Below are 18,345 nucleotides of genomic sequence, written 5' to 3' on the forward strand. Positions count from 1 at the left end.
CGCAGTGGAAATGTCGAGCTTAATGCACCTGATATGCCTGACAGAGAGGATAAGGCTTTGGTCAAGTGCCAACGCGGATGCTAGGCACTTTCGTAACCAGATCAAGTTATCAGGTTTTCCAATGGTTATTTCTCTTTCGCTTCTTTATACTGCCGCCTCGACAGCGTTACTGCAGACATGAAAAATAGTGCATATACACTTCCCATGCACATGCCCACATATCACAACATAAGGTTATTTCGGAGAGAATATGGTAAGGAGATAAGAAATCTTGAGGTTTATTTCTATGATGACGACCCGAGTCTTCATCACTGATATCGAAGGTGTCGCGAAAAGCAGTATAAAAAAGATAAAGAAATTAGTGAGAGGCTGGTGGCCATCCTTAGGCAGTTAGGCCCCGCTTGGCAGCCGAAGTCGTTTCAGTTTCTCAAGAGAAATTGTAGAATCACTGTCAAACGGTTTCACATGTCGCAGGAGAAACGTTTCTCTATTTGCACGTAGAAGTGTGAAACGGTGAAAAGCTGGTTTCGCTGGATTCAATTCTTGCCACCATCTCTGCGCTAGCAAATGATTTTTTTAATAAATTATTTTTAGTGCAAAAGTTAAAATGGGTGTATTTAAGTTGTTCTTTGTCAAAAAAAAGTTCAGAATTTTTTAAATCATATTTTTATTTATATGATTTTTTATATAAAAAAACTTTTATTTGAGAATTAGAATCTAGCCTAACAGCCATCGACTGATGGTTTCTACGGTTGATAAGCAGATTGATGTTGATTTGTTGTGAGAGAAAAATACTGTGCCATAACTGATAAACCAGACTAAGATCAAGTGAATAGGGCGTAATTTTATAAAGTGATTTTGATTCATCGTCCAAAACATTTCTAAAAAAAACTCTAGATCCAAAATGTTTCTACAAGAATTTAGATCTCTACCGAATACAGACATCCCGTACTCGTTGAATCAAGTGGAAAGCAAGCGAGAGAAGTTTCTATATCTAACTGCAAAAGCTCGGTAGTTGACAGATGTTACGCAAAAGTCTGTTGGCGGAGTTCTCTTCCATGAAAAGCATATCAGGAGGGGAAAATAGGTTAGCTTTTGTAAGTCGAGGTTTGAATGGGCGTAAACCTGTTAGTGGGTTTCGATTTGAGTTTTCTGGGAAGAAGAGTCTCAGTTGAGTTTTTCCGAACGCATTAGAAAAATGTTATCCTTCCAACAACTTCTATAATTAGATATCTAAATATTGTCATCCTTTATTCTAATTAAATTTCTCACTAGCCAAAGATAAAGGACAATGTTAGATATCTAGAATGTGGGTAAGATATATAGAAAGTTAGTGGTGGGAAAATATAGATAGCGATTTTTCTCTAAATGATGACGTAGGAAGTGAGTTTAAGAAATACTTTTGAAGATGTCTTAAGCACCTCTGCATGCTATAGACTTTTGGTCTTTATGAATGCTAATACCAGGGCTATGTCCTAATAAAACTCTTTAAAAAAAAAGAACCCATATTTATGCATGCAGAGCCAAGCGGACAATCACAACACTGCACCCACAGAAACCGCTCGAAGAAAAGGCGAAGTCATACGGTTTTGCAGCGCGTCACGGCCACACCCACACCCACACAGACACAGGCTCACAAAGCAGGCAAACATCGGCGTCGCGCCGTCGTGATTCGACTCTAGAGACGTATCCAGGCAGATCGACGGATGGCCGCCGGGGGCCCCGGGGCAGGCAAAAGCCGTGGAGGTCCATGCGGAGCGCAACTTCCTTTCGGCACTGGCCCTAGCAGCACAACCACAACAACGTTGCTGCTCGTGGCGGCACGGCACGACCTGTCAAACACGGCCGAAACGATGCATGCAGCACAACCACAACCACGTTGATATGACTCGGCAACCGAAACGCTAGCCGAGCTGAAGGGAGCACAGAGCAGTGACGACTGACGAGCGAGGAAGGGGCTACTCCTACTCGTTGCGTCGTCGTTGTCAGTGTACGCCTGCGTAGGCAGACGCACAGGTCGAGCACTCGAGCGGCGGCTGTATCGCGTACTCCTACATCGCCGCCGCACCACGGCACCAGGAACCAGAATGGTGCGGGGAGCAGAGTCCCGACACCGGTTGTTGCGCGCGGATCGGTGCCTTTTTTCCACGGTCGGAATCTGATCGCCACGCAACATTGCAAGCCTTTTTAAATTTCTCCCCGTCCGGCCGTTGCGTCGTCAGCTTCAACCGATCAAGTCGGTGTTCAGAAGCTACCCCATGATAGCACTGCGGCCGGGGCGAGACGATTGTTCGGCAGACGAACACGGCCGGCAAGCGACTGAGGTTGTGGTCCCTAAGACTGGCTCCCGGTCGGCTGGTTTGGCCCTAAGGTGGCTAAAAATGTCATAGGATTTTTCATCTGACAAGTAGATTAACGTTTTATGCGTAGGGAATCGGAGGGGTAGACCACGGAACATAAATATACTGGTTACAGGGGTCGTGCACTCGTGTTACAGGGGCGTTGATGATGTTTGAGAGATTCTACTCGAATGAACTTGGGATGACTGATTAGGGGCTCTCTACCCCTCCTTATATAGTTTTGAGGGAGAGGTAGATAGAGTCTTATTGGTTTACATGTAGGTTTTCTAGTTTGTTTTTAAGTACATCTAGTCAAATAGAGTTGGTTTTGAAGTATATTTTTATTGTGCCTTGTCCACCAAGTAGATGAGGTATCCCGTCCGATTAGACGTCTGAGTAGCCTACTCAGTGCACCTCGTTCCATCTAAGCATTTTTCCTTGCGGCAAGGGTACCAGGGGCCAATACAAACGACACTAAATGTAGAGTTACGACGACCCATGACGTGTGCGCGTTGCGTGTCGTTGTTTGCATACCATTGAGTTTTAGTTGTTGTTGGTTTTTATTTTTATTTTATCCTTTTCTATATATACCCGCTCATAGTTTTGTATTTTCACTTATATCAATAGAAACAGGAAAAAAACGAATCTCTCACCAAAGAGGAAAAAATGACAGTTATTTAAATGTGGAGATTTCCGTATGCAAAGAATTAGAATATAAATCCACTCAACCCCAAAAGCAAAATAATATAATTTTACCTTTTGTGTGAATGTGTAGAAATAGAATACTTTTGTTCAACGAGTTATATAATAGAACGTTATGTCACCGACCACCTGCTTTGCTTAGTATACCAGACATGATCCTCCTGGTCATAGGTCACAGTATATGCGTGGTTTCTCAAACAAAAGTTAGTAATCCATAATATTCGCACAATGATGGTAAAGCATAGAACATACTCAAAATGGTCACAGTATAATTTACCCACATTACCATTATGAGAGATAATTTAAAATACCCTCTAATAATTTTATAAATTATCCATATTTGTTATTATAAAAAAATGCAAAGTAACCTCATAAGTTTGAGTTCAACCTAGACATACATGTCATTATAAAAGATAATATAAAGTATTACTTTTATATTTGTATCTACCTGAGCCGTTATAAAAAGTAAATAAAATATCTCTCAAATCTACATCAAATACTAATATATGTTATTATTGAAAATAAAATAATACTCATAAAGTATGATGTGTGTGTGTGTGTGTGTGTGTGTGTGTGTGTGTGTTGTAGACTTCTACAACCGTGAAACTAAATAACCATAATACTATGTCTCACCATATATACCAAATAAACATGCATACATTAGGACAAATATTTATTTTAGTTGCTTATGAACAATGGAAAATTATTCATTTAACAAACCACATAGCAATAGCACTGGCAATTCACATTAATATATATTAATACTTCCTGATAATAAATTTCATATGTTATTGTTTTAAATAAATTTAGATTTTTTTACTGAAACATTATGCCATATCAATATTGATAATTTAATTTTAAGCACTCCATGATATATAAAACAATACTACACACATAAAATCATGTGATATAACCAATTCAATGTTTTTAGTGTCATGGTGCAAACTGAAGGCCCTGTTCGTTTCGCTGAAAAATTTGGCCTTTTGCTGCTGCTTATGCTGAAATATTGTGAGAGAAAAACAATGTTCATTCACTGAAAGTACTGCTGACTTAGTGTTGAAGAACAGGGCATAACATGTGGAAAGTAATACTACTAACGTCTAAACCAATTCAATATTTTTAGTGTCATGGTGCAAGCTGAGTTTCAACTGAACATGTGAAGATAATACTATTAAGACCTAAACTCTTTTTAATAATAATATAAATTTTGAATAAAAGATAAAAAAAAGCACTAGAGTTTGTACTTAACTGGCATGTGGAAAAAATTTGCAACAACTCCATTAAAAGTTGAAAGCCAAACTATAAATTTATAAAGTCATAGAAAAGGCAGATGATGCAACAAGAGTTTTATATATGTTAAGATTAGTAAGAAGCACAACTCATGTAGTGTTTTTTTTTTCTTCAAATTCACGGAATGGAATTGGAACTAGAGGATTATGACGATGGTGTATAAACCGGTATCTTTTGAGCATGTACTATATTGTTCTGATGTGTTATTCTGCTTATCAGCGTCCATATATGCATATGCTTTTATGGCTACAGGCTACTTGAGAGGATTGGGAATTCAGGATAGAGGGTAATCGCGCACATCTTCATCACCAGGCGGTAATAATAAAGTAAAAGTCAATGCTTGACATATACTCATCCAAAGCAAAATCGTTTATTCACAAAGGTGAAGACAATGCGTGGACAAAATAGATATAGCATGGGGTAAAGTTCTGTTATACAACAACGATCTATAGTTTGTACCTTGCAGGACGTAAGTATGGCATAGTACACAAGGATTCAATGCATCTAGACACGCGGGTTCGTGCCATACGTTCCATAAAAAAAAAAAGACACGTTCGTGCCACACCATAGATCTGCATTCCACTCGCAAGTGCCTATGCCGTGTAAGCGCATTAGGTAGGGTAAAGTGATGGTACTCGGACGGAGGTATTTACATATTTATCATTATTATGGATGGTATTTTACACTGTGTTACTGATACATGAATCACTAATATGGTATTTTTTATACCACTCATATCATAATGGTAAATATGTAAATAATTCCTCGGACAGGGGCGGATCTACAGTAAAGCGTTGGGGTCCACCGACCCCGATGACTTCCGTAGAACCAGCGATACCCTCTGTATTCTCACCCTAGTGAAATTAAATATTGACCCCAACAACTGTGCAGCCCAGTGCAAAGGCCAGCAGGCCGCAAACGCAAAAGCCCAATATGAATACATGGATGGACATCATGTAGCCAATAAACAACAGAAGCGAGAAGCTAACAAGCCCAAAAATCATGCCGTCGATTACTCTGCCTAGACCGGCCGTCGCCTGATGCTTCGTCTTTCTGATTCAACTTCTAGGTTTCTTCCTTTGCGATCGCCCCCCTCACTGCAATCAGCAATACAGCCTGCAGATATCGCCGTATCTTGCCGTGGCCGGCGCCGGCGTGACGTTGGCTGATTGGAGCAATATCAACATGTCAGGTAAGGAAATATACGCATGGCTGCAGGCTGCTTGCTGTTATTCAATATCTACTTTAGTGTTTAACTGTGTTCACTAATTTGATAGCCAATCAAAGCACAATGGAAGGATTCTTGAAAGGAAAAAAATCCCCCTGTGATGATCACTACAAATATGATTGCTTGAACCTAATTATTGATTTGCAGTTTACAAAATTTAATGATTGTTTTAATGAGGTAAATTCTGAATTGCTTACCTATGTTGCTACTTTCAATCCCAAGAATTCTTTTGATGCTTTCAAATTTAAGAGTTCGATGAAATTGGCAAATGCATATCCTAGTGATTTGATTCAAATGAGCCAGACGATCTTAGTCTTGAGCTTCATATTTACATTGATAATGTGCGGACCGATGCAAGATTTGCCCCATTGGATACTATTTTTGAACTTGGTAGATTCATGGTGGATACATAAAAACATATTGCTTTTCCTTTGGTATGTCAACTCCTCAAACTTGTGCTAGTTCTTCCTATCGCCACAGCATCAATGGAAAGATGTTTTTCAGTAATAAAAATTGTGAAGACAGATCTACGTAACCGTATTGGGGATGAATTTATGAATGACTGTGTCGTTTGCTTCGTGGAACAAGAATTTCTTGATGCAATCTCAAATGGCGATGTCATAGTTCGTTTCCAGAATTGGATGATAGTACCCGTAGAGTGAAATGATAAGAGGTAACCACTATTGTAAAAAGTTTATTCTTATCTTAATATAATATTATTAATTTCGCTCCTATATATGAATCCTTGATTTTTGCAGCCTGGCTTCACAATTATGCCTATATTTTGCATGTATCATGATGTTAGATTACTATAAATTCTATCATGAGTTTGCGCCAACCCCCATCACAGTTTTTTCTAGATTCGCCACTCTACTCGGTAACGCTGGGATGGACATCCCATCAAGAACCAATTGTTTTCCCTTCCTCTCATGTGCTTTGCTTCCTGTTTTACCGTTCAATCATGTAATAAACAGCCGTAAAGAACTCGCAGTCGACTGCTCCGCGAACTTTGCTATACAAACTTCACCGTAGAGCAGCTTCATAAAAAATCTAGAGTTTATTAAGCACCCCTCCAGGTGCTCTCACAACTCCATATTTTTTTTTCTTCTCGAGTAGAGTGCATGAAGTTGAACCTATTTGGCTAAAAAACATGGAGCGGAGCTGAAAAACGTGAAGTGGAGTAGTCACAAGCACCTCATACTGACAGCAGTGCACCTGCCGAAATTCCCACAAAAAAAAAAAAAGCTGTGGCAAGAAAGAGAATCATTTTTATCTTGCTGATTTTGCTGTGTACTGCGGTACACCAGTTTACCAAATCAAGTCCACGATACTCCACTAGTGTCAAGTCACCATGCTGCTTTGTTCTCTAATATTCTAAAATCTTATGCTTTTGATAACCAAAGTTTCCTACCAAATTCCATACCGAGTGCTGAAAGAATATAGAAGTGTGCCATTAGAAAAAAAAAATGAACAAAAGGAAGTAGACTCTGTTAAGGCACGTGCATCATATTCAGCACCGGTCCTACGATTTTGAGGGCCCTCTGACGAACTTATCGTGATGGCCCCTTTTGACCATATATAAAATCTTATAATATAGACGCTAATTTTCCCTAGAAAACGAAAGCAAATCCAATAATATATTTTTAATTTAACATGTCTGATAATTGTTGAGAAACAATGTAGACTAAAAAAGCAATATATCTGTACTTCTAGAACTAATATAATTACCTTAAGGAAGAATATAACTCCATCATATCCATTGCTTCTCATAAAAAGATACTTCTTAGGCGCGGCTCTTCGCCTCCTCTCTGCCCGAGGGCCGTGGTAAAAACTGGGAAAGAAAGCTAGAAAGGCCGACGATCTTCTTGGGCCGGCTGGCCAGTTCTTTGCCTCTTTTCTCATTAGTTTGCCGATGCCTAATGAACTATAGGGCATGGGGGTTTGTATACATGGGCTTAGGCCCCCTCCCCGCTTGGGCCCTCGGCCGTCGCACCCCGTGTCCTCCCCCTAGGGCCGGCACTGATCATATTTCGGTAGCTTAAATGTATTCATTCTTATATAACACAAAATTTGGTAATATTTGAATTGGCTACCAATTGTTGATAAACAGTTTATAAAAAAAATAGATGTTGGGCACGCAAAAAAAACTAGGTGCTCCTTAACCTAGGTGGCTACAAAAAAAAATACGATCGCTCACGCTAAGTTAAAATTTTGAACCTAGATGGCTAAGTGGACAAGTTTCACCATAATTTGGAGTGTTATTTGAGCCCCGCTAACCAGGTGTCCAGGTAGCACACTCATTCCAGGTGCCAGCACAATTTTTATTTGAAATCTTTTCTTAATAATTCAAGTGGGATCGCAACATTTAGAGAGTTTAAAGAGTTTGATGTCAGGTAAATCAGATAACAATAATAGTTCACAGAGGTAAAATACTATATTTTTTTTTTCTAAAACTCTAGTTTTCTGAAACGTGGAACATGGTCATGTTTCTCATTCCGGAAACATCGTTTCTGAAACGTCTGCGTTTTCGATTCGGAAACATTTACATTCGCATAGTATATAAGATACACCCTAAGTTCCCCTTCCACGTTCCGGTTTCGTGTGGGCTACTAAGGGGCACTCAGCTCTAAACCAATTTTTTCCATAATGCTAACTTTTAGCATATACTCCCTCCGTCTCTAAATGTTAGTCTCCACGATTTGCGTGTCAATAACTTTGACTCGATTTATAAAAAAGTACGTGCAACATTTCTAACTCTAAATAATTTTATTAAAAAACTAGATTCAAATATCTATCAATGATATTAATTATGTATCATAAATATTAATATTTTTAATATATATTTAGTCAAAGTTGTTTATCGAGAAAAGGAAACGACAAACATTTAGGAGCGGAGGGAGTAGCTCATAACATGAATGAACCCACACTCTCACATGATCTTAAAATATGTGATGAGCCTAGCTTTTAATTAAAAGCTACTAGCTTTTCTCTTTCCCATTGAAATACTATCAAAAAAATATCCTTATGAGTCATTCGTTGCAGGTGGCCTAAGAGGGCGTGAACAGCGGTGGCAGTCACTTGCGATGTTCTTATGGTGACAGGTTGACAGCACACTGGCAGCAGAGAATCCAGTTCCATCCGGCCTCGTGCAGGCCGTTGCTGACAGATCCGTCGACCAACCGAGCAGTTCATTGCCATTTCTCAAGGTCCACATTACCAGCAGACGGCGACTTTTGTGAGTGCTCTGTTTGAAAGGTCCACGGAAGACATTGCCATTTCTCTAGGCCCAAAGATTAAAAATTAAATGGCCAGCAGATGACGATTTTTTTTAGTGCTCGGTTGAAAGGTCCATCCTTCCAGGGAAGACACTGCCATTTCTCAAGGCCGAACGTAAGGTTTAAAATGAAATGCCAGATTAAAAATTAATTGGCTTCGCCCGGACTCGAACCGGAGACCTTCAGTGTGTTAGACTGACGTGATAACCAACTACACCACGAAACCGAAGTGGTAAATTTAAAGCAACGTCATTATTACACTAAACCCAACGCTTAGCTGGGCTTCAGCTGTGTCAAGGAGAGTGTGTGCTGCCTGCTATTTCACCCCCCAAAAGCACACTTGCGATGCACCAAATCTAGCTGGAATGACTTACCATCTTGCATGCTCCATATTTTTAGTTGTCCCCAAACCAATATACTAATATCACAGGTGAATATACGGTACAGGCATGCCTGCAAGCGCTCTGAATCCTTGATTCAGAGTCAGAGCTGCGTCTGGAAGATGGTGACATGGCCCAGGCGCTGCACCATGTCGGCCACGGAGCCCACGGCGGCGAGCAGCGAAACCACGAGCGCGCCCACGTTGAGCGCCTGCAGCGCCACCCACTTGCGGCTGCCGGGCGCCACCTTGGCCTGCGCGATGTACATGGTCACCGGGAAGTACACCGTGAGCGGCCAGAACGCGATGGCGCCCAGCAGCCCGAGCACGGCGTTGAAGAAGGGCAGCATCAGCGACACCAACGTCGTGGCGGCCACGAACGCCGTGCGCAGCACCAGCTTGCACATCGTGAACCGCACCGCGCGGCCGCCGCCGAGCAGGGGCAGGTGCACCGCGTACTCGTGGTGGAAGAAGGCCGAGTCCGGCCACCGGGCCCCCAGCCACTTCTCGTAGCACGCGAAGATCGGCTGTGCGTACACCTGCATGCGACACACAACAAACGCATCCATCATGCAAACGAACTGCCAGCTAGCGTCGAGAGCATGCATGCGACCTGAAAGGTGTGTTACGCGCGGTGCACGGTTGCAGTTGCTATGGTTCGAAGATCACCTGATATGCTCCAACCAAGTGGATAACCACGGCGACGTTGGCGACGTCGACGAGCCAGAACGGCTCGTCGAAGCCGGTGAGCACGTTCCCCGGCGCGGCGTTGCCGAAGGCCGCGTACCCGATGCACCCGAGCGACACGTAGAAGATGGTCGTCACGCCAATGCCGTAGAAGCTGGCCCTCTTCATCGTCACGTTCTCTGATGGCGGTGACTTCACAGTGTCCTGAAGATCACAGTTCGTGGACGGACATTGTCAATGTCCATGCTGTACGCTAGCTGCAACGTGCACAGGGATGTACCTGGATTTCTATGAGAAGCATGGAGTAGGTGTACGCGAAGGCAATGTTGCCGAGTGCCTGCAGGGCGTGCCACGTCTTGGTCGACGCGGAGACGCCCGCGGCGGCGCCGATCTTGACGCCCAGGAGGGTGCCGCGTGCCCCGTGGTTCGACGCCAGCTTGGCGGCGCTCAGGAACAGCCCGACGAAGGAATAGGTGCACGACATGACGGCGGCTACCACCGAGATGATGGTGAGCTTCTCCAGGCTCGGGAACTGGGACAGGACCACCTCGACGATGCCGAACGCCACCATGTACATCGTCCCGGACGGGACGCAGGCCGCGTCGTGGCCCCTGTAGTGGTGGCAGTCCGTGCGCGCGACGGCCCTGCCATTCATAGTTTCACACACGCGACGCGCCCAACAAACTTCATTTTTAGACCAGATCTAAACTAAAATGTGCGTTTGTGCGCCACTGAACAGGAATTTTCAGAGATTTCAACCAAGGTTTAGGTTATGGGTAGTTTACATGATGCTTGTGGCAGTGGTGATGGTGTAGCCCACCATTGTCCCCCAGAGGATCGCATACTGTGCGAGTCCACACACCACCACATTTCTAGGCCCTATACACACACATGATCAGAAAATATTCTTGTCAGTGTCAGTCACAATCAGAACATGCTACTACCATTGCCCATGACGAGATTCAGAAAAGCCACATGGTGTGGTGTGGTTACCGAGGCATGAGCGGACGACGTCCATGTAGGTGTGGTTCCGTTTGCCCTGGACGGGGTCCGGCGTGCGGTAGCAGTCGGACAGGAGGACGGCGGTGTAGTAAGTGATGTAGGCGCAGCCGATGAGGGCGACGGGGCCGAGGACCCAACCCATCTGGGCGACGCTCCAGGGCAGGGCGAGCACGCCGGAGCCTATCACGGCGGTGATGGCGTGCGTCGTCGCCGTCCATACCGTCCCTGTCAAATATAAGTATTCAGATCAGCTAACCACCTGCTTTGCTCACCGTCTGACAGCGTTATGCGTACAGAACAGTGTTTTTCTCTCATAACAATTCAGTCAGAAACCGTGTTTTTCAGCCAATTTCAACTAAAATTCAACAAGTCGAACGGGGCCACATGTTGCATGTATGTTGCAATCTCTGAGCATTTTCAGTAGTACACCACTGAAGTCATCATTATACTTTGATGTGGTCCTTAGCTAGTCAACCCATGACTCCTTTTTCCCACTTGGTAATTCGTCATCATTTTCGATCAATTTTCGTATGCAAACAAGTTGAGAAAAGCTAGCCCATTGATCTACTGCTTTAGCTACTCAACCCATGACTCCTTTTTCCCACTTGGTAATTCGTCATCATTTTCGATCATTTTTCGTATGCAAACAAGTTGAGAAAAGCTAGCCCATTGATCTACTGCCCGTGCGCTGGATACCATTACATAAAGCAAAGCCAACTGAACTGCGAATTGAACTGCCAGTGTTATATACGCACCGATTTTTTTTCAGCCCTTTAAAAAAATCATAAATACACCTCTGATAGTACCATTTTAAAAAATAGACCCTGACCTCGGCACCATGATAATTGGTGCCGAGCTTCAAGGTCCAGGATCATTTTCTTCGTGTCGTTGATATAGCTGCTTGTGTGACGCGGACGTGACATGAGCTCGACGCCGTGGATCTTGGCGCCGAGCTATGGAAATTGATAAATTTTAATTTTTACCATGACTTGTGTCGGGTACCATAGAAAGAGGTCCCCTAAGCAACAACTGAAAAATCGCTTAAACCCCGTCAAAATCAATGCCAAGAGATAAACTATTGGCTAACCCCCGGCCTTGACCGAGGCCACCAACTCTCCGCCTCGCTCAAGGCCTCGCACGAAAGGCCTCGGACGGCCCACCGAATCTCCGCCTCGCTCGAGGCCTCGGACGGTCTACCAATTCTCCGTCTCGTCCGAGGCTTCGAGGCCGGCTCGGCAATAACCCCGTCGCCTCTGCCTCGACTGATCTCCCCAACAGAGCGTCGCGTCTAATTAATGCGACCAACCACTCCCGCGACATCAGACGGACGACGGCTCGACACAGCAGAGCAGCCGACGAGACGGGAAGTCGCATCAGCACCATACCGTCCAGGACAGGACAGGGCAGGGGTTATCGGCCGCTGTGCTTGGTACTGTGCCCACGACCGGCACCCGTACTGCACTGTGCTACCTAACCCCTGATCCAGGAACAACGCGGCGTGCGGAGTCAAGTCCGGGTCACTATAGCCTCGGAATCAGTGTACATGACCAACTGCTCCCTCCACGCATCGGCAATCTACTTTAGGGTCTCGGCAACCTCGAGATTCGCGCCCGCCGAGCCCCCCCATGACGGCTCGGCCTCGGCACCAACTGAGCCTCGGCTCTTCACGCGGTCAACACACAGTGACCAGCTCGTCGCCCGCCAGGCCTTGCGTCAAGCTATCACTGGAGCTCCCACATCGCAAAGGATCGGATGTGACCGGCGTGTTGCTCCAGCACTTCAAGGGCAGGACCACTCCATCAACCATGCCACCATAGTAACAGGCTACAGGACTCGGACATGCCACCTCTGTTCGCACGACGCCACGTAGCTAACACATGTATCACCTCTGTCCCCCCTTCAACTATAAAAGGGAGGGACCGGGGCCGTTTCTAGGAGGGACCCGAGCGCACGAGATAGACGAACACGTATAGGAGGACAGACTTACTCTCACGCTCGCACACACCTAGGCATAGACGGGTTCATGAGGTAGACGAACACACACTCGACACTCTGTAATGCGCACGCTTCCCCGCTGCTTGAGATCAACATCTCAAGCAATCCACGCCACTCCACGCAGAGACCTGGGACTAGCTCCCTCTCTCACCCTGCTTGTAACCCCCTACTACAAGCATCTCGGTGTAAGGAATACAAGATCGATCTCTCAGACTAGATGTAGGGCACCTATTGTCTGAACGAGTATAAATCTTGTGTCACTTTGCATCACCATACGGGATTAGGGGCACGCAGTACATTTTTACTAGTTGGCTGAGGGCCCGCCGGTCTAAAACACCAACAACTTAGATATTGAGAAATATGGCTAACTCTAGATTTTTTACAGTGACTTGTTGTTTGATCATCTAAAACAGTCTAGAAATACTTAAGCTAAAAAGTGATCTAGGGTTCATGTTCATGAACTAGCCTAAAAATGCTTCTAAGTGTTGGATCAATAGTTAACTCCTTTTTTCATGATGCTGTTTTGACCAGGGTAAAACTATAGTTTCTTTTTTAATATGAAGTTTGACCTTTAATAAAAGTTATAGTTTGAGTTGAGTACAACAAACTTTGCTTTTGGACCTAAACCTAAATCAGTCTTTAACATGGCCGAATTGTGACGCTGTTTTAGTCCCTCTAAATCTTTCTAATTCTCTTATCGCCGGTAGTGAATTGACATGTTTACGACATTTTATCTTCCAAATTTGTATAGAAACTCAATTTGATACCGTACTACGAGTTTGAATACTCTCTGAGGAGATGACAACAGAACAAGTCTCGTCAAGTTTAGACTTAGCCATGGTAAAAAATCAGACTTAGCCACGGTCATAAATTCTAGATTTAGCCATATTTCCACGTGCTTACAGGTCATGACGTGCTTACAGGTGAGGTGTGTTGCGTCCGTGCTTGCATGCCTACACATGCACGTACGGTTCGTTGCATGCACCGATGCATCTCCGGTTAGCAATACAATAGACGCATAGAGCCGAGCCTTACATCGCCCTGCCGTACTACAGGAGCCGAGCTCTGTACTGTGTCGCCCGGATATGCTGTAGTTCTATTTGGTCAGGCAAATTTTTTATCTTAAGTATTTCTAGATTGTTTTAAGTGATTAAACAACAAGTCACTGTAAAAACTCTAGTGTTAGCCACATTTCTCAATATCCAACCTGGACAACATCCATGGGTTTTTTTCTACCATCTCGTGTCACAACCATCTGGAGTCCTTGTTAGTGCGACTCGATAAGAACATGGATGGTCTGTTTCCTTCTCTGGATGATACAATTGCTCGGCCGCCAAAGACCCGCAGTTATTGCTTTAAGCTGCACGGGCATATACGCATACTACCATCATGTAGCTGGATCAAGGAGTTTGTCAACGTCCAAAACTTGGACCTTGAGGTAACCTTACAGGAACAGCATGACATGCAAGTCATCCTGGATCATTTAGTACATCGTACCAATGGGCCCAGGAAACATCTTTGTATCAAGTCAGTTCAAGATGATGCGCTACGTATAGGCATTAATGATAAGCGGAAGTTCACTGGGTTACGACTTGAGGTCCTTGAAATTGTTTGCACCACAAACTTACAGACAACTATTGGAAATATACAAATTTGGAAGATAAAATTTCGCAAACATGTCAATTCACTACCGATGATAAGAGAATTAGAAAGATTTAGAGGGGCCAAAACAACGTCACAATTCGGCCATGTTAAAGACTGATTTAGGTTTAGGTCCAAAAGCAAAGTTTGTTGTACTCAACTCAAACTACAACTTCTATTAAAAGTCAAACTTCATATCTAGAAAAGAAACTATAGTTTTACCCTGGTCAAAACAGCATCATGAAAAAAGAGTTAATTATTGATCCAACACTTAAAAGCATTTTTAGGCTAGTTCATGAACATGAACCCAGTATTTCTAGATTATTTTAAGTGATCAAACAACAAGTCACTGTAAAAAATCTAGAGTAAGCCACATTTCTCAATATCCAAGTCATGGTAAAAATTAAAATTTATTAATTCCCATAGCTCGGCGCCAAGATCCACGGCGCTGAGCTCATACCACGTTCGCGCCACGCAAGCAGCCACGTCAACGACACGCAGAAAATGGCCCTGGATCTCGACGCCATTATAATTGGCGCCGAGACGTGTAAGCTCGGCGCCAATTGTCACGGCGCCGAGGTTAGGGTCTATTTTTTTGAAAGGATACTGTCAGGGGCGTATTTGTGAAAATCTTTCAAAAAAAAAAAAGGGCTGAAAAACAAAAAAAAAAATCGGGTATATACGCATAGCCGATTTGGATCGTCATGCAACGCCAACTCCATTGGCTTATTCTAAGCACTACCAAAGTAGTAGCAATAATACAACTAAAGCATGCTTAGCAAAGTTGTCAAGGCTAGTAAAGCAAGATTTGGTGTGTTACACGTGCGATGTTAGCCCAATTGGAGCTGCATAAACGCACCCTTTGCACCAACGTGTAAGCATGAAAGGCCTTTTCGGAAACTGCATCAGGTTGCCTATATATATGTGGAGTGTGATGTGGCATCCAACAGCCATGCAACAGTTGAGAATTCAGGTCATGCAACAGTTGAGAATTCAGGTACTACCTGCTTTCAGTCATTATTAACTAGTCAAAATCATAAGGCAATAAGACACCCTGTTGGCAAGGCTGTGATGAATCATCTCAACGACAGTCCCATCCAAACAGATCCTTGCACTCTTCATCAGTCAGTGTTCAGGACTGCTCAACTGTCCACTCATACTCACAGAAGCCTTGTTCAGGGCCACAAGTCCACAATTGTGCACCCGATATGCAGTTAGTTATGTACTATTTTGACGCCATGAAAAAGAACTCTAGTTTAGAATTATGATTCCTGATGGAAGTGGAGAGAGCACAGCTTGCAGGTTTGCAGCCATTCGTTCGTATGCAAACCATTGGACCACACTAAACACTTTCTGATAGACTATTTCCGGTTCGAGGTGAATAATGTTCTCCATTCTTTTCGGGATTCCTATAAATCTATAGGAGAATCATTGCCAGAACCATCTAATGGCATGATCTCACACGCAACTCAACTATGCCTGAATATAATTCTGGAAGACTAGTATTGGACAACTGGAAATGTTCAGGAGTAGAAAGTCATATACTTCTTGTTTCTTTGTATGTTAAAGGCAGTGGCTGCCAAGTCACTGGCATTTTGGATCTTGCGAGTAGCCCAGTGGCAACCAACTGGGAGCAGATGCAGGACCCAGTTCCAGCATCAATACTAAGCCACTTACGCTGTTCCTAGCTTACGAAGATGTGGCAAAAGAAGCTTTACACTCTATGTATGCCACATTTTCAGGCGTGACTAGCTTCATTCAGTTATACACTATGTCACATGTCCAGGCGCTAGCTTTATTCAGTTATGCTATGCAAAGGTGTCTGTTTTTTAGATAATGTGCAAAGGTATCTGTACATTATATTTCTCTTCAATTTCACGGATGCTGTTTCAAAGGAAATTGATACGCTCAAGAAACGTTAAATCTCGATGAATGACGCATGCAAAAGGCATGCCAAGTGAATGGAAATCTATGCAAAATTGGAAATCTCGCCTAAGATGTTTGTGGTTTTTATGAGGTGGCAACTCTGATCATCATAAGCAAAGTTGGTTTTGTTTCACCCGGGTGTTTATGCATGTTCCGATAGATCTACTGATCCTATGCTAACATTCGATTTTACTCAAATTTTATTTATGTGTACTAATACAAAAGGGACAGGCTCAAACTTCTACACTTACAAAGATGTTCGCGTCAGGTCTAACGTCTAAGTAGGCCCTCTAAAATATGCCCTATATCTTTTACTACATACAAAAGATTGAAGAAACAAAATGTTGTGTTACCACCATTTTATTTGTTGTATTATCTTTATGAATAGCCTTTCTAATTTAATTGGTGACATTTCTTAAAAAAATTAATTGGTGACATGCATGGACCTACTCTGAATTGAATAGCATTCCTTATTTGCAAGCTTTGCAGCCTTGCAGGTAACAAACATCAAGACAGTATATGAACTTTAAGTGAGTATATAAAATTTTATTTTACCAAAAATATATGAAATTTTGAATGATGGATGTGCATGTGTGTCGGTCGTAGTACGAGCTATTAAATGGGGAACTCGATTCATTAAATTGCATGTGTATGTCCATGCTCCATCAACGATCATCTTCACCTTGCTAGCTAGTAGCACCAAAAGCTACAAGGTGCGGTGTAAAGATGGCGAAAATGCCAAGAGGGAAACGAGAAGGGTCTGATGTCTGAAAGACATGCAAGAGAAGACGAGAAGTGCATGCTTCCTATATGCTGGCAGCTGAAATCCCCACGTCTCCCCTGTGGAAACGGAGAAAGACGGCCTGCACCAGCTCACGTCCCTATCCAAAGTAAAGCAACGCCATGTCGCCATGGATGTGTAGATCAACTGCGGCGTATAGTCGTCCCCAGCCTCCCGGGTAAGAAACACACATCTTAAGCGCGGAATTGGACATGGCAGAGGCCAGGGGGCTGTAGATATGGTGAGGTCTTGCTAGGGAACTAGCTAGCCTCTGCATGAAACAGGAAGTGTTCTTCTACAGCCTGTTATATATTCCTACCACTTCCTATGGATCTGAGGCATGGAGAAATCTACGTCTCGTCAGTACGGGGACACGGTGGACTGCGACTACGGAAGCATGGTGATACGGTGTTGACGACGGCAGACAAATGGTGGATAAACGGAGACCAAAAATCAGAGACTACAGAGCTCGATGAGATGATGTATGCAGGTAGAAGACTAGAAGAGGGAGCAATTGTGCAGAGTCCACAGACTGTCTAGTACCTGTTCTGACGCGGCCGTCGTCGTCCACCTCCTTCCTCTCCACCTTCTCCATGTCCATCTCTGTCCGTCTCTCCGCCTCCCTAGAGTCTAGAGTTCAAGGCTGTATGCGGCAGGGTCGATGGGATGATTGGGCTCGGTGCGCTGCAGCTATATAGAGAGAGGTGGCGAGCGTTGCACCTGACCTGCCTTTCACTGTACATTCATTCTTTTGGCTGTTTGGTTTTAGCCTTGGCCTGGGGAGCTGCACCCAGGCAAATGCATGCGACCCCAGGCGTCCAAAAACCAACGCCTGGGATGCGATGCACGCTTGTGCCAGGCAGATTTGCCAGGGCATCAACCAATGCAGGGGTGTTCTCAATTAATCTGCCTCACGAAATCCCATATCTATTCTAGGGCTCAATACATCAAGATCGAGTATCTTATGGAAATAGTATCTGTTCACCTTTTCCCTTCCATTTATGTTACCTGGGCATTGTTAATTATGTGTTTATTAAGAGACTACTCCCTCTGTCCTGCAATACAGTGCGTTCTAAAAATTCTAAGACAACTTAAGGGAA

General features: G+C 43.7%; 1 protein-coding gene and 1 non-coding gene across 2 annotated transcripts; both read right to left on the reverse strand.

Moving 5' to 3' along the window:
• Nucleotides 1–8,986: 8,986 nt before the first annotated feature.
• On the reverse strand, nucleotides 8,987–9,060 carry TRNAV-AAC (transfer RNA valine (anticodon AAC)). Its single transcript has one exon. It is a non-coding gene; the product is annotated as a tRNA-Val (tRNA).
• LOC136453735 (amino acid permease 8-like) lies at nucleotides 9,047–17,897 on the reverse strand. Its single transcript, XM_066454293.1, has 6 exons — nucleotides 17,789–17,897; nucleotides 10,894–11,127; nucleotides 10,686–10,779; nucleotides 10,181–10,544; nucleotides 9,883–10,104; nucleotides 9,047–9,752 (listed from the first exon to the last, which is right to left on the reverse strand). The coding sequence occupies exons 1-6, from the start codon at nucleotides 17,844–17,846 to the stop codon at nucleotides 9,318–9,320; spliced, it is 1,407 nt and encodes a 468-aa protein (XP_066310390.1). The 5' UTR covers nucleotides 17,847–17,897; the 3' UTR covers nucleotides 9,047–9,317.
• Nucleotides 17,898–18,345: the final 448 nt, after the last annotated feature.

The sequence above is a fragment of the Miscanthus floridulus genome, chromosome 5 (genome assembly GCF_019320115.1).
Source record: "Miscanthus floridulus cultivar M001 chromosome 5, ASM1932011v1, whole genome shotgun sequence".
NCBI classification, from domain to species: Eukaryota; Viridiplantae; Streptophyta; class Magnoliopsida; order Poales; family Poaceae; genus Miscanthus; species Miscanthus floridulus.

Coding starts and splice junctions, on each gene's coding strand:
- LOC136453735 (XM_066454293.1), bottom strand. CDS start 17,846: ATGGACATGGAGAAGGTGGAGAGGAAGGAGGTGGACGACGACGGCCGC. Junction 10,545..10,685: donor ACCACTGCCACAAGCATCAT/GTAAACTACCCA, acceptor TATGAATGGCAG/GGCCGTCGCGCGCACGGACT. Junction 10,105..10,180: donor TGCTTCTCATAGAAATCCAG/GTACATCCCTGT, acceptor TGTGATCTTCAG/GACACTGTGAAGTCACCGCC.